This window comes from Cetorhinus maximus, chromosome 4 (assembly GCF_964194155.1).
Source record: "Cetorhinus maximus chromosome 4, sCetMax3.hap1.1, whole genome shotgun sequence".
NCBI lineage: Eukaryota > Metazoa > Chordata > Chondrichthyes > Lamniformes > Cetorhinidae > Cetorhinus > Cetorhinus maximus.
Genome location: NC_135882.1, coordinates 127630625 through 127646235, shown reverse-complemented (window position 1 = coordinate 127646235; position 15611 = coordinate 127630625). Strand labels below are relative to the sequence as shown.

General features: G+C 40.4%; 1 protein-coding gene across 4 annotated transcripts in view; it reads right to left on the bottom strand.

The window, feature by feature from the left end:
• LOC144679881 (putative C-mannosyltransferase DPY19L4) overlaps nucleotides 1-13890 on the bottom strand; it is a 97204-nt gene extending 83314 nt beyond the window's left edge. Inside the window, exons 1-3 of one of the 4 annotated variants that reach the window (XM_078540784.1) lie at nucleotides 13847-13890; nucleotides 5957-6190; nucleotides 3371-3492 (exon numbers count right to left, since the gene is read on the bottom strand). In XM_078540784.1, the coding sequence (XP_078396910.1) occupies nucleotides 3371-3492; nucleotides 5957-6185 (351 nt within the window). In that variant the 5' untranslated portion in view covers nucleotides 6186-6190; nucleotides 13847-13890. Of the gene's footprint in view, nucleotides 1-3370; nucleotides 3493-5956; nucleotides 6205-10552; nucleotides 10721-13634; nucleotides 13819-13846 lie in introns of those variants that run through there. The other 3 variants (XM_078540782.1, XM_078540785.1, XM_078540783.1) reach the window with 3 other exon arrangements.
• Nucleotides 13891-15611: the final 1721 nt, after the last annotated feature.

The window sequence follows — 15611 nt, the reverse complement described above, 5'->3', positions numbered from 1 at the left end:
TGTTACTTGTTGTGATTTATCTGTACCCCTTCTTTTCCTCTATCACAATTATTTAAAACACTTAATCTTCCTAGGAGTATACAGTGCGCTTATTCTTCCCACCAAAACGCACTATCTCAAGCTTACCAATATTTAGGACTCTATGCCATTCTCCCAGCTCCTCCGTCACCATTGCATCTGGTCCAATGATACAACCATCCACACCAGCTTTTCTGAAATGTTTTCTATTTTTCCTAAACTGATGATTTCCCCCACCTTCATTGATAGGGGCCTCGACCATGTCCACCACATGTCCTGCACTTCTGCTCTCACCCATTCCCCTTCCTCTCAGAACCACAGCATGATTCCCCTTGTTCTCAACTTCCACCCACCGGCCTTCACAAGCAACAGGTCATTTTCGCCACCTCCAGCATAATGCTACCACTAAACATCTTCCCATCTTCTCCTTTTCAGCACACCAAAGGGATTGTTCCCTCTATGATATCCTGGTCCACTCCTCAATCACTCCCAAAACCCCATCTCTTTCCCATAGCACCTTTCCATGCAAACAGGGTAGATGGTGGTGTAGTGGTAATGTCACATTTGCAGGAGGGTACAGTTAACTAGAAACTTAAATAGACCAGTCATATAAATACTGTAGCTACAAGAGGTCAGAGCTGTGAATTCTGAGGTGAGTAACTCACCTCCTGACTTGCCAAATCCTATGCACCACAAGGCAAAGTCAGGACTGTGATGAAATGCATTCCATTTGCCTGGATGAGTGAAGTTCCAACTACACCCAAGAAACTTGACACCATCTCACCTGATCAGCACACCATCGACCAACTTAAATATTCACTCTCTCTACGACTGCCGGCATTCTGTGTCTGCAGTGTGTACCATTCACAAGATGCACTGCAGCAACTTGCCAAGCCTTCTTTGACAGCATCTTCCAAACACACGATCTCTTCCAACTAGAAGGACAAGGGCAGCAGACGTATGGAAACAGCACCACGTGCAAGTTTCCCTCCAAGATACACACCATCCTGACTTGGAATTGTATCAACAGTCCATCACTGTCGCTGGGTCAAATCCTGGACTCCCTTGCTAACAGACGTGGATTGTACCTACACCACATGAACAGCAGTGGTTCATAAAGGCCTTCCCAATTAGGGCAACAAATGCTGGCCATACCAATGACATTCACATCCCATGAATGAATTTTAAAAAATGCATTGATGGTGGGGTGGAAGACCTCCCTCAACCCCTCCACTGCCTGATCTGTCACACTGTTTGTCTGACCTCAAGTATGGGTTGAGTAGAAATAGCTTCCAATTAAATATTGGGACCAAAGCCCTTGTCCTCCCTATTCACTAGCAATCAACTTCATCCCTCTCCCTGCCCACTCTCTGAGGCTGAACTGGGCCGTTGCAACTTTGATGACCTTGAACTTCACCCTGAACCAAGCTTCTGACTCTATATTTGCTCAAACACCAAGCTCGCCTGCCTCAATCTCTGTGACATGAACTGTATCCGCCCCAACCTCAGTTCATCTGCTCCTGAAATCTTCATCCATGCCTTTGTTAGCTTCCCACCAAACTATTCCACTGGTCTCCTAACTAGACTCCCACCATGCGCTGTAAACTTGAGCTCATCCAAAACTCTCTCCCCAAATCCTAACTCACATGAAGCCCCATTCGCTCAACACCCCTGTGCTCACTGCTTACATTATCTCTCAGGTCAACAAAGACTCCACTTCAAAATTTTCAACCTTGTTTACAAATCTCTCATCACCCTGCCCCTCCCTATATGTAACCTCCTACACTTCATTAACTTTCTTCATTTATGGGCTCCTGCACAACCCTGGTTTTCATTAGAAGTGAGTAAGCATTCAAAGTTTGGAGGGGTGGGGAGGTGGTGGAGGTTACTGTCAGGCCCAGGGAAGGTGGGTCCAGCATGTACTTGGGGTGTTTTGAGATGGGAGAGTCTGGCCCCTCTTGTTGCCAGAATCCTTGCCCTCCCCCCAACCCCCTGGTCAATGGTTTCACCCCCGAGTCGTAGTGTCCCTTATTTTCTACCCCTCCCCATGGTTGGTCACCCTGAGCCTGTCAAAATGTGTCGAATAGACATTTAGATATGGTACTATATGAGTATCTAAAATGCATGCCAGCAGAGAGAAAGAGCAAAGTTGCATTTATATAGTACCTTACATAACCTCAAGACAAGCCAAAGTGTTTCACAGCCAATTAAGTTATTTTAAAGTGTAGTCACTTGTAATAGCCACTGCCTTCAAAAGAGAAACTGTGGAATGAAGGGCAGAGTTAAAGAGGAAAAGAGTACAGTGCGTAGTGTGTGCATTGGTGTTAATGTAATTTTTCTACAACATGCAGTGGCTGGTAAAACTGAAAAGGCAAATTACCAACATTTTTTTTTAAAACCACAGAAAATCCTAACTATTAGCAGTTGCATCCAGAATCTCATCACCAATAAAATTACATTTTAACATGGTGTGAACAGCTCATTGAAACTGCCCAAAGACCTGGCTTTATCTGAAATCAACATAGCCTATTAAACCAATAAATACAGCACAAGAGAATAACAAGGTGTGAATGGTGGATTGAAACTGCTGTAAATGTGAATGTGGCTGGAACCAGTACACCCTTTTAAATTGGTAAGTACTTTTGAATTGTCTGAAATATTCAGCATGCCACATTATCAGCTGCTCCTCCGCAAAAGACTCCAAATGATGAGGCACCATTTGCACAATATATGTAACTGCCCATGTGAATGACAGTGCCTGTTAGGGGACAGTTACTGTCAGCCTGTGGCTTCAGAAAGATACATACTGAAAGCACTGTAAAAATACTCAAATGTCTGCTGGTAACCATTATATTGGAATTTTTGATCACATATTCAAAGTAAAACTCAATATTAGAGTGCCAAGCTTGGAGGACTTTGTGGATAGGGTAGGATTTTCTCCTTTCCGTCTCAATCATGCACGTCTGATCCTTCCCACTTGCACCCAACCAAAAAACAACCATGCTATAGGTAATACAGCGTATCCTCATGATGTTGCCATTTCTTGGAAGCCAGTCACGGGCCTGAGAATTCAATTTTCTAAATATTAACAAATCGACAATCTATATTAGCAAAGTGCTGCTTTTAAACAGGACTTGCAATCATCTGGTTCGAAGATCATTAACAGACCCTGACACTTGCCTTTATTTACATGGGAAGTATAGCCATTGAACAAGGTACCAGAGAACCACAACTGCTTGTTATTCTGAGTTACCACTTCCAGAAAAGGAGGGTGGGAGAAGGAAAAAATATACCTTTTGCATTATCGTGAACAGCAAATTAGGTAAAACTCAAAATATACAAACAATCTCACCTGTTTGCTAGAAAACCAGAATTTTCTTTCATGAAAGGTAGAAAGATACACAGCATATAACATTCCACTTGCAACTGCTGCCCAGCTGCCAAAGAAAACTTTTACCCATTGATGAAATGCAGCTGTAAAACATTAAAGAAACGGTCAACTCGCAATCAAATACAAAACACAAAAACTTCCCATACAAGCTTTTAAGTTTTTAAATACAGACTAGAAAACAATAATTTGTGGGTGTACTTGAATTGGAGTTGTTGAAAACAGTATTGATCAATGTCGTTAACTTTTACAATTAATTGTGCCTCTTTCCCTTTTAAGGTCAAGTTCAAAACGGGTACAATTTAGCTCAGTGAGGCACATTAATTCATTATTCCTGAGTCTACCATAATTTATAACTTGATGTTTAACAAAAGTATAACCCAGTCCTGCTTGAACTGTTTATTTACAAAACCATAGTCTGTCTTTGTGCAACTCTGTCCTGCCAATGATCTGTGCAGAAGGGGTACAGTTTACTTTAATTGGAAATTTATCAAGTTATTTTCTCAGCTTCTAGCTAATTTACAGCTCAGTTTGGCTAGCCCTAATGAACAGTTAGGGACAACAGTTCTTCCAACATGCAAGATTTGTTTTTTTCTTACATTGAAAATTAGACTCCCACAATTATTCCAAACAGCAGAAATGTAATTGTTTTTCATACAAGGAGGGGAATGCCACCTTGTTCAAATTCAATGTAGGAGAAACCAAAGTAGATGTGCTGCATGTGAATCATTGAACAAAACTGGCTCACAAGTGAAAAAAAGGTACATGCCATTGTGAAACTGAAAATGCGCATTTGTTTCCAGTCATGCATTCAGGACAGACACTTAAGAAGTGACTCCAGTTCAAGGCCCCTCCACTTGAGAAACAGTGGAGGCAATCTGCACTCTACAAGAAAAGGAACAACAACTTGTATATGTGTATAGCACCTTTAATGTAATAAAACATCGCAAGGAGCTTCACAGGGGCAATATAAACAAACTTTGACACTGAACCCGATAAGGAGGTATTACGGCAGACAATTACAAGTTTGGTCAAAGGTGGAGGTTTTAAGGAGTATCTTAAAGGAAGAAAGCAAGGTGAAGACACAGAGAGGTTTAAGTACAGAATTCCAGAGCTCAGGGTCTAACCGCTGAAGGTGCAATATCAATGGTGGAGCGATTAAAATCAGGGATGCTCAAGTGACCAGAATTAGAGGAGCACAGATATCTCAGAGGGTTGTAGGGCTAGAGGGAGGGGCGATGCCATATAAGAATTTTAAAACAAGGATGAGAGTTTTAAAACAAAGACGTTGCCAGGGATCAGTGCATAGGATGATGAGAGAACAGAATTTTGGTGCAAGTAAGGTCATGAGCAGCAGAGTTTTGAATGATCTCCAGTTTACAGAGGGTAGAATGTGAGAGGCTAGTGAGGAATGCGTCAAATCTGAATAGTCAAATCAAATAGTCAAATCTGAAGTAACAAAGGCATAGATGAAGGTTTCACCAACAGTGCTGAGGCAGGACTCAGGTAATGTTATGGAGGTGGAAATAGGAGGTCTTAGTGACAGCATGGATTTGTGACTGAAAGCTCAGCCCGCAATGAAATATCACACAAAGGTTGCTGACAATCTGGTTCAGCCTCAAACAGAGAGGGGGGTGGTTGGTGGTGAGGGAGGCTTCGTTTAATGCATAATTTGCGCCACTAACAGCTAAAGAGGAATAGTGAAACATAGGAAGCGGGTGACCATCAGCTGGGAAAGGGGCAAGGAGAAGAAGAGGAAAAGAACTCAGGTAGTGATGTTATGGAGAACTCCTGAGGTTCTGAAGTTGTCTGACAGGCTTACAGTGTTGGATAGCTATGATCAGGAGGAGGGCTGGCAGTGGCAAGTCTTTTCTTAAACAACGTAAATTGGTTTATGCGATGATAGCCTAATTGAATTTCCAATTCTGTTCTTCCTGAGTATTTCTCAATCCACGGGATAATTTCTGCATTGCTTGCAGTAGCATCTACTTGGAATAAAACTGAGAACGTGTCTTAGGTAAAAAAATTATTTGTAGCAATTGTGTTGTTACTACGGCAGTCTTTAAACAGCAAACTTTTAAATGTCATTGTAGGTAAAAGTAAGAAAAAGGAATCAGGAAGTATAGTGATTATGTTACTGGACAAGTAATCCAGAGAGCTGGACTATTGATCTGGAGACATAAGTTCAAATCTCACCATGGCAGCTGAAGAATTTAATTAATTAATTTAAATTTTAAAAAGCTAAAAGGCTGGTAGTATCAGTGATAGTGACCATGAAACTACCAGATTGCTGCAAAAACCCATCTGGTTCACTATTATCTTTTAGGAAAGTTGTCCTTACCTAATCTAGCCTGTATGTTTCTTCAGACCCACACCAAAGTGGTTGAATCTTAACTGCCCTCTGAAATGACCTAGCAAGCTAGTTGTATTCATGAAAGCAGATCATCACTATTTTCTCAAGGGCAATTAGGGATGGGCAATAAATTCTGGCCTTGTCAGCGACACCCACATCCCACGAATGAATACAAGAGGAAAAATACAGGTGCTTACATTTGCTCCTTGCATCCTTACTTCCTGTGCTGACCATTTTGTCTTTCAGTGTCAGCTTTTCTCTGTGTGCCTCCTCGTTTTCTCCCCCATCCTTTGAGGTGATCTCCTCTGCACATACTTGTTCACCCTCAGCCTTCGGAACAGGCTCTGCATCTGCCATCAAGTTGGCCTCCTCCTGAACAGTGGGTTCTTCTAGACATTTCTGTGTTCTCTTTCTCAGTTCTGTCATTTCACCTATAGTGTAAAAGCTATAACATTAGTAAGAATATTAAAATGCTTGTTAACTTTCAGAAAAATTAAAAATTACCATTATTCCCCACTGGCATCTCAGACATGAAACTAACTTTGACGAAGTTCAACTGTTCAACTGTCCTGCAGTATCTCCCACCTATAGATTTTGACTTTCAGCAATAAACTTACACAAAAACTTGAAAAATAATATCACTGGTACTCCCTCAAAGTATTTACTACCCTCATTAAATAACTTATTCCCACTTGGCACTATTTAGTGGTATAGCAAATAAAAAATCAAATATTAAAGTAATAATTCATATTTCATAACTAACGTACATTCCCTTGAGGAGTAAAATCCCCACAGAAAATGTGGTCCAAGAGGAGCTAATGAGAGAAGTTAAAGTTAGTACATCATTACCTCTCCAGTCTGGAATGCTTGGGAGCAAGTCATTTCTGGATTTCCGAATTTTCTGGATAATAGAATGACATCAGAATGCCGAACCACAAGTGTGTGAACCATAAAACACCATAGAAATATATACTTTTGCAGAAATAGGAAGGTGCCATGCACTGTGCCCAAGAGCTCCTTTAACAATCACTACAAATATTTAATAAGTTTTCAATATAACAAAATTGGAAAGCTTGAGACCCCAAGTATAAGTCCCAGGACCCAAGTATCAGCTATGTTTTCTTAATAATTTTGTGTATTGCTGAAAAAAGGCATTTGGTCAAAGCTTTTCGTCTTGCACTCTTCAGGATAATCGCAAGAATACCAATGTCAGGGGAAGCAACAACTTTATACTGTATGAGAAGAGAGTGCTGATTGGTTGGCAAGTGGACTCTGGTAGGTAGAGGTATTGCCAAGGAGAATGCACCAGTTAATGGTGTCTGACAGTTAACTGCCAAGCATTGTTTGAAATTTAAACCAGGCAGCTTGACTCTGATTGGTGAAGGCACTGCCCTGAGGAATGAACCAGCGAATAGCGATTACTTATTTTGTTTAGCTGAAACAGGCACAATGCGTGCGCGTTCTGTCTACAAAGAACATGGCCCTCTATATTAATGTATATAGCTTCCAGTACACACAAATGCGCCACACCACGAGCCTGACTGACAATCTTAACTTGGTTGTCAGTATAATTTATAGCACACTGAGGATTATTTAGATGTGTATTTAGCATAGTAAGCTGTGAGGAAAAGGAAAAAAAAAACTTGCATTTACATAGTGCCTTTCATCACCAGACTTCTCAAAGTGCTTTACAGCCAATGAAATGCTATTGAAGTGTAATCACTGTTGTAATGTAGGAGGATGGAAGGAGGGTACAAACAGATATAGACAGGTTAAGTGAGTGGGCAAGAGCAAGGCAGATGGAATATAATGTGAAAAAATGTGAAGTTATCCATTTTGGTTGGAAAAAATAGAAAAATAAAATATATTTGAAAAGATGAGAGACGAGAAAATTTTGGTATTCAGAGGGACCTAGGTGCCCTTGTACGCAAATCATAAAAAAGATAACATACAGGTACATCAAGAAAAGCATATGAAATGTTCGCCTTTATCACAAAGGGAATCAAGTTTAAGACTGAGCGATAGAGTCTGACTGCAATTGCAAAGGGCCTTAGTGAAACCACACCCGGAGTAATGTGTACGGTTTTAGTCTCCTTACCAAAGGAAGGATATGTTTGCTTTAGAGGCACAGCAATGAAAGTTTATTAGTCTGATTCCTAGAATGAAGGGGCTTTCCTATGAGAAGATATTGAATAGGCTAGGCCTATAATCCCGAGAGTTTAGAAGAATGAGAGGTGATCTTATTGAAACATACACAATTCTTAAGGAGCTTGGCAGGGTTGGGAACGTGCTTCCACTGGCAGGGGAATCTAAAACTAGGGATCGATCTCTCAGAATAAAGGGTCAGCCATTTAAGGCTGAAATGAGGAGAAATTTATTCACCGAAAGGGTTCTGAATCTTTGAAATTCTCTACCTCTGAGAGCTGTGGTGCTGAGTTATTAAGTATATCCAAGACAGAGATCAATAGATTTTTGAATGCAAAGAGAATCAAGGGATACGGGGATAATTCCACAACTTTAACACAAATACAGATTCAATAACAGCACATACTATATACAGGTGCATTTGCAATACCCCCCATTTGTGTCATTAATCAAGGAATAATAGCAGGTCTGATATCAGAAGCTTTAGTTCTGGCCAAAGACTTGAACACTGTGGATGAATTGAGTTTCACATTTTGCAGGTATGACTTTGGATCTGAAAAGTCTCCCAATAGACAAAAATATTTCACACAAGTCTATCAGGCTCCATAAAATGTACATTCTAATATGAGTATTTCAACCAATTCTAAACTTGTTAAATATTCCAATATTTGTATCATACCGTGTCTTACTCTGTTTCTGTGTAGGAGTAAACCTGCAAATTTAAGTCTGTACAAAATAAAAGTTATTATATAGTGCATTGGGCATCATGTATGATCTCCAATATTGAAAGGAGGGGTAATTACTATCCCTAAACACATTGGGATGGATTTGTAGCCCCCATCAAAGGCAGAATGTAAGGGGGGTGCATACTGCAGGATAGCCAATTGCCACAATTAAAGGCCTATTGAGGTCTGTTAACGAAAACTGACTGGAGTTTTCTGGGGACAGCTTAGTTGCCTGGAGGCTGCTGGGGCTGGCGGGAGGGGCAGTGCTCCAGGCAGATTTAGAGGGCCTGTCTACCTGCCCTGTACAGGGAATCTGCTCTCCAACAGTGCTGGCCTAATCGCAAAGGCTATTTTTAATTTAAAGTTTGAAAAGAGTTGGAGAGAAGGTGCCTCCAATTTGAAGTACCCTCTGTCTCACCTAACTGCCATTGCATTCTGCTGCTAAAGCTGTTTTCATGCTAGAAAACCTGTGATTGGTTCTCCGGTTTTGACAGCCAACCCACTGACCATTAATTGGTCACTCCAGGGAAAAATCACATTGAATGGCTGTTTCCCCACAGAGTACAGGCATCTGAACACATCTTAGCATGCTGATGGGTTTAGAAGTCCACAGAGAAAATGCTGCCCAATATCTCAGACACAGCAATGGTGAATTTCTGAAGTGGTGAACTTAACTATCGTAAATTTGACAGAAGGTCCACAGAAATCTCAAAGAAACCACATATTTCCATGGTTTCCACAGCTTTTCCACCAAAGTTACAGTGAACAAACAGGAAACTCTCTGCGGAAATAATGTCCCTACCACATACGAGGGCACAGTGTTCAGATCAAAGAAGACTTAGTCAACTTACTGAAGCAATCTTCTTGCTCAGAGTGGAAGACAAAAATGTCTTCAAGTGGAGTGTCATTTCAGCAGAACACGACTAACTCATACATTCAGAGCTGTGACCAAGGGAGAGATTGAGCTATGGTTTGTATGGGGCTAGTAGGAAATTAATTACAGATATATTTACTTATTAAACTTCAATGCACAGGAGAAACACTTTATGTTACTACATTGTGTCACCTGCACAGATTTATTCATCTAACTGATATGCAAAAAGTAAAAATACATCCATTTACTTGTCTGCAGTAGGTGAAAAGCAAATTTAAGTACTTTAAAGAATTCTGTGAAATTGACAAATTAGCTGAGACAAGCATATCTGAAGGAAGTGTGTCCCACTGAGATTATTTGAGCTCAAGATTTCAGAAACTGAGCTAACAATAAAGACAATGTGGCACATCAGCAAGCAAGAGAGGATTCTGGATTAAGTATTTCACAGGGCAGTCACCTAGCAGAATGATAGGAAGCAGACAATGGTAGAGGAAGAAGAGATGACTACTGATAGTTCAGGGAAAGCATGGAGGAATGTCCAGAGAAAATTATTCTCTCCGACAAGTTTGAAGCAGTGGCCTCCAATAGTGAGGATTCTGTATTTTCAAGATAATGAATGAGAGGTAGTGTAAACTAAATGTTACAATTCTAAAGGAGTTGCAGAAACAGAGAAACCTTGGAGTTTGCATACAGAACTCTTGAAAGGTGGCAGGACAAGTCAGTAACCAGAAAACACAGATTTAAGGCAATCGTCAAAAGAACCAGAGAGGAGATGAGGAGAATTTAAAAAAGAAATTGCAGCAAATTGTTATGACCTGGAATGCAGAGCCTGAAAGGGTGAAGAAAGCAAATTCAACAGTAACTTTAAAAAGGATTTGGATAAATACCTGAAGGATGAGAAATTACAGGGTTACGGTGGAAGAACAGTTGAGTGGGACAAACTCTTTCAAAGAGTCAGCACAGTCACGATGGGCTAAATAGCCTCTTTCTGTGCTGTATGGTTCCACGAATCCATGACAACTCAGAGTAGGACAATCAACATTCCATACCAAGTGCTCCAGGATGGATAGGGTGAAATGAGCAATAGGTGGCCTCACAGTGGACTCTACTTTTGCAATCCAGTTCTAGTTTCCTGAATACTTTTGTCGCTCCCAGGTGCTAGGGTAAGAGACATTTTGAGAAGACCAAAAAAATATACATCGAGTGAAAATGCAGTCAGTCATTGTGGTCCATGTGGGAGCCACTAATCTAGGATTGAAAAACGCTTTGTAAAAGCAATTTGGCAGATTAAAAAACAGGAATTCATGGATAATAATCACTGGTTAATTACGCCTCCATCCATATGCTGATAAAGTTAAGGTATGAAGATTAGGGTCTGGAGATAAGTGGGAAGAATGTCAGCCCCATTGACACGATTTCATTGACCATTGACAAATCCCTTTAGGATTCCAGTAGTGAAGCAAGTTAACGGGCTAAATGTCGATCGTGCTCTGGAGCATTGCAATCTGCCTAGATAAATGATTTTATTGACAACTCCATCACAAAAGATAAATTTAAGTTTGGTTCTGAACATCTATTGTGAAGCAAGATATCTTGAAACTATCTCAAATATGGAGATCCTTGTTGACTTCCCCCGCCACAACCATCTCAAGGAATCACTAATTGGACATTGTACGTTACACAACTGAACACACACAGCAGTGTTTGCTTTGCAGGGTCTTCTGCAGGTTCAGTTTAGAGCAACTGCATTTTATTTATAGGGTTTAAGAACTTAATTTTGCCTTCTCCTTCTCCCAACTAAGCAATTACTGCAGAGGGGCAAGTGAGATAGGTGAGAATTTAATTACTGAGGTCAGAGCCCAATGCAGGCAACTGTGTGTTCTCTTGATCACAACTCTTATTATAGGAGAGCTGCAAATTCTCCACATGGGTCCCCATGCAATTGCACAAGTTGCACGGCTGTTACACCATCCCTGGACACACCATTCTTAACTTAGTCTTGGACGAGCACAGCTTCAGTAATAGCTGCTTGCCTTTCTGCTGGGTTGTATCAAGTACGAACGTATGAGTGGTGCTGCTGAGCGTAAATAGCTAAAGTGACATTGCTTGTTATCATACCAGTCTCCAGCAGCTGCCTTCCAAAATTAAAATTTCTTCATCAGTTAATTGAAAAATATCTGGCTTCAGTGAGGTGGTCAGCTTGCTTCATTAAAGTCAACTTATTCTAGATTTCCAAGTCCAAGGTTTAATCATTCCAATTCTTTATCTGCATATGTCCCAAATCTTCTGTTACTTTCAGCATGTTCTATGACTTCTTTATTTATGATCATAGAACAATTAAAACTTGTGTTTAGAAAAAAAAAGACTTACAGATATATAGCACCTTTAAAGTAGTAAAACGTTCCAGGAGCTTCATCAAACAAAATCTCTCACTGAACCATATGAGATGTTCGAACAGGGGACCAAAAGACTGGTCAAAGTGGTAGGATTTAAGGAGTGTCTTAAAGAAGGACAGAGAGGTAGAGATTCAGAGAGGCTTAATTAAGTGAATTCAAAAGTTTAGGTTCTGGGCAGCTGAAGACGTGGCTGCACTGGTGGAGCAAGGAAAATCAGGAATGCGCACAAGACCAGAACTAGAAGAGGGCGGAGATATCAGAGGGCTGGAGGAGCTAAGAGATATAGAGGGCAGGGCCATGAAGGATTTAAGAACAAGAATATTAAAATGGATATTTTGCAGACCAGAAGCTAACATAGGCTAACAAGTACCGGTGAATAGAACTTGGTAGGAGTTAGATATTAGTTAGCATTGTTTATGGAGAGTGCAAGAGGGGAGGCTGGCTAGTGAAGTATAGAAATAGTCAGGTGTTGAGGGTTTCAGATGGACTGAGTGAGTGGCATAGATGGGTGATGTTACAGAGCTGGACATAATGATGATGGAGAGCATGAGTTCCAAGTCACCATCCTGACTTGGAACTATATCACCGTTCCTTCACTACCACTGGGTCAAAATCCTGGAAATCCCTAACAGCACTGTAGGTATTCCTACAACACAGACTGCAGCAGCTCAAGTAGGCAGCTCGCCACCACCTTCTCAAGGGCAATTAGGGATGGGCAATAAATGCTGGCCTAGCCAGCAATGCCCACATCCCATAAACGAATAATAAAAAAAATGGCTAAGCTCAGAGTCAAATATGGTGTGTTGCAAACACTCTGGGTTCAGCCTCAAGCAATGGCCAGGGGGAGGTTTGGATTCACTGGGTAGAAAACAAGAGTTTGTGGCACGGACAGAAGACAATGGCTTTTGTCTTCCTAGTTTTTACAAGGTATGTCAGCAAACTGACGGTGGAAGACGTCACAACCTAGCCCAGTAATGGTCCCATCTGCAGTCCACATATACTTCACAGAAGGAGTCACTTAATGATAATCAGAAGTGAAAACCTTGGCTGATTCTCTAGCTCAGCAGTGCTGAGACCTATTACAAAGTCCCAATTGAGATCAGATAACTCAGATAAATAAATAAACTCAGATTTGTAATTGAAAAGCAGGAACTTTTGGTCTGCATGGCTTACAACTATCCTGGCACATTCCTCCCCAACTGGCTCAAAATTATCCCAACCGAAATATGAAAGTATATTTTATGTTTCAAATGTTGATGGGTCTTTTGAGTATTTTAATTTTTTTATTTCACATTTCTGGTATTTGATTTTCTTTTAAATTCTGCATTTAACTGTTGTTTCACATCTCAGCAAAGTATACATTGTTCTACCTACATATCATATACAGACGAACTGAGCCATTGCCAATCTTCATCTAGAGTGATTTTTTTTTTCCCCCATCTGATCTCACACACTAGCTTTAATAGTGAAGCACAACGCTTCCAGATTCCATGCCTCCAGAGCCTAGATTTATTTACACCAAAGCAGGAAGGACCATGGTATAACGATCAGTCTGTCTTCCTGTTTTAAAACCCCCTGATTTAATTTGCAACTATGGAAACCTTACTACGACTCAAGCGCGACTGCGCGGGTGTAGCCAATCCGGCTAAAAGGAAAAAAAGCGAACTAAATGCACCCCAAGTATTATTTCAGTCATTCATTTTTGAAAGATACATTCATGAAGACAGATACAAACCTGATACATTCATAGCCCGGGCCAACCAGCGAGCATGCGCGCGCCGACCCCGAAGAAGCGCGAGCAGCCTTGGAGTGCACGCGCTGCCCAGACAATTGCACCTTTGCAGATAAAACAGCAGCCAAGCAGCCACGGCTGGCCAAAGAACAACAAGGATGTATAGTTATATATATATTAAATAAAAACAATCTTAGGATGCTAACATTACCGACCAACAAATTACCAAACAACCCCGCTCTCCAGCCAGAATTCCCCGCGCGGGTGCTGCAAATAATTGTGTCCGACTTGTTTAAAACATGGTTCCCAGGAATCAACAAATCGCCTTTTTTTTTACTCGAAGTTTCGGTCTTGTAACAATCTTTCATTTTCTCTTTTGGGGAGCAGGGAATATATTTATTGAAAGGGGTAAGCGCACAGTGTTTAACCTACCGTTGTATGCCTCCAGCAACCAAAAAGACGTTGGTTATTATTTATTCCCAGGAATACAGAAAAGCGATGAATTGTCAGAGTTTTAGCATATATATTTTTTCTTTTCCCACCTATTTCCATTATTTTTAAATGTATTTCCGTCCATTGTTTTATCCCTACCTTTTAGCCTATTTCGATCCCTTCCCCCCCAACCCACCCCACCCCCACTAGGGCTATCTGTGCCTTGCTCGTCTTGCTTTCTACCCTTAATGTCACCATTAGCACATTTCTTAGCTAATATCACCACCATCAACACCTCTTTGTCCTTTTGTCTATGACATCTTTTGGCAATCTCCACCTATCACTGGCCCTCTATCCAGCTCTACCTGTGTCCCCCACCCCTTAAACCAGCTTATATTTCACCTCTTTTCTATTTTTCCTTAGCTTTGGTGAAGAGTCATACGGACTGGAAACGTTAACTATGTTCCTCTCCGCAGATGCTGTCAGACCTGCTGAGTTTTTCCACGTATTTTTGTTTTTGTTTCGGATTTCCAGCATCCGCAGTTTTTTTGCTTTTACTTCTTGTTATGAAAACCATTGAGGGGTGGAATCAATCACGCAAGAACAGTTTCCTGACTTGATTTTCCAAAACTGCTTTTTAACTTTTTTTGGAATAAACTTCATTGTGTATTTAACAGTAGTATTTCAGTCAAAATAAATCCACACAACTCATATTTAATTTATAATGTCTAAAGCCAATTTTCAAACATGTTTTCCTTTTCCTAAAATTGCTACCTTAACTCTCCCATATTCTGGTGCCACAATCCTAAATTTTTAATAGATTTCTTTCACAATATTTGTCTATTTTGAAAGGCTTGATATTAACTCTGTGTCCCCCTATACAATCTATTTTTTAAAAATTCTCAGAGGCAGTATCCAGCCATGACCTGCACCTGACCCACTGCATTCCAACAGAATTTTATCTGTATCCAGAGTAATCCATTTCCCATTTGGAATTTTCCAATATATAACCACAGCTTGGCCACATCATTTGTGGTTCTCTCTGCAGAGATGTGAGCAACATGGCACAACAGTTTACACCCTTTCTCAACAGAAAACTCTTGATTTTTCATTGTTTTAAACAACTCTTCTCCCTCCATCAGGAGCAAGAGCTCCCCAATTCCTTAATCAAATACAAATATTTCTGGATTCCCTCTTTTTCATACAACAATTCCACACCCACTTTTCTCATCTTTCCACCAAAATTGAGTCACAAACATCAACAATTTACAGATTGCCTTGAGTATTTTTTCTACATTAAAGGTCATATATAAATTGCATGTTGTTTTTAAATGTTATATAAAAGAATTAAGGAGCATGAGGGTGTTTCTCCTTTGCACTTGGGAAATTTCTGGTTAAGTAATATAGTGTTTATTTCCTTTAATATTTACTTGCAGTACATTAAATTCAACAGTGTAACTCAATCAAAATTGCAACATTTATGTCAGTTTTAAATAAATACTTCCAAGACTCTATCTCTTGCCTTATTCAAAATTCACTTTCTTTTGC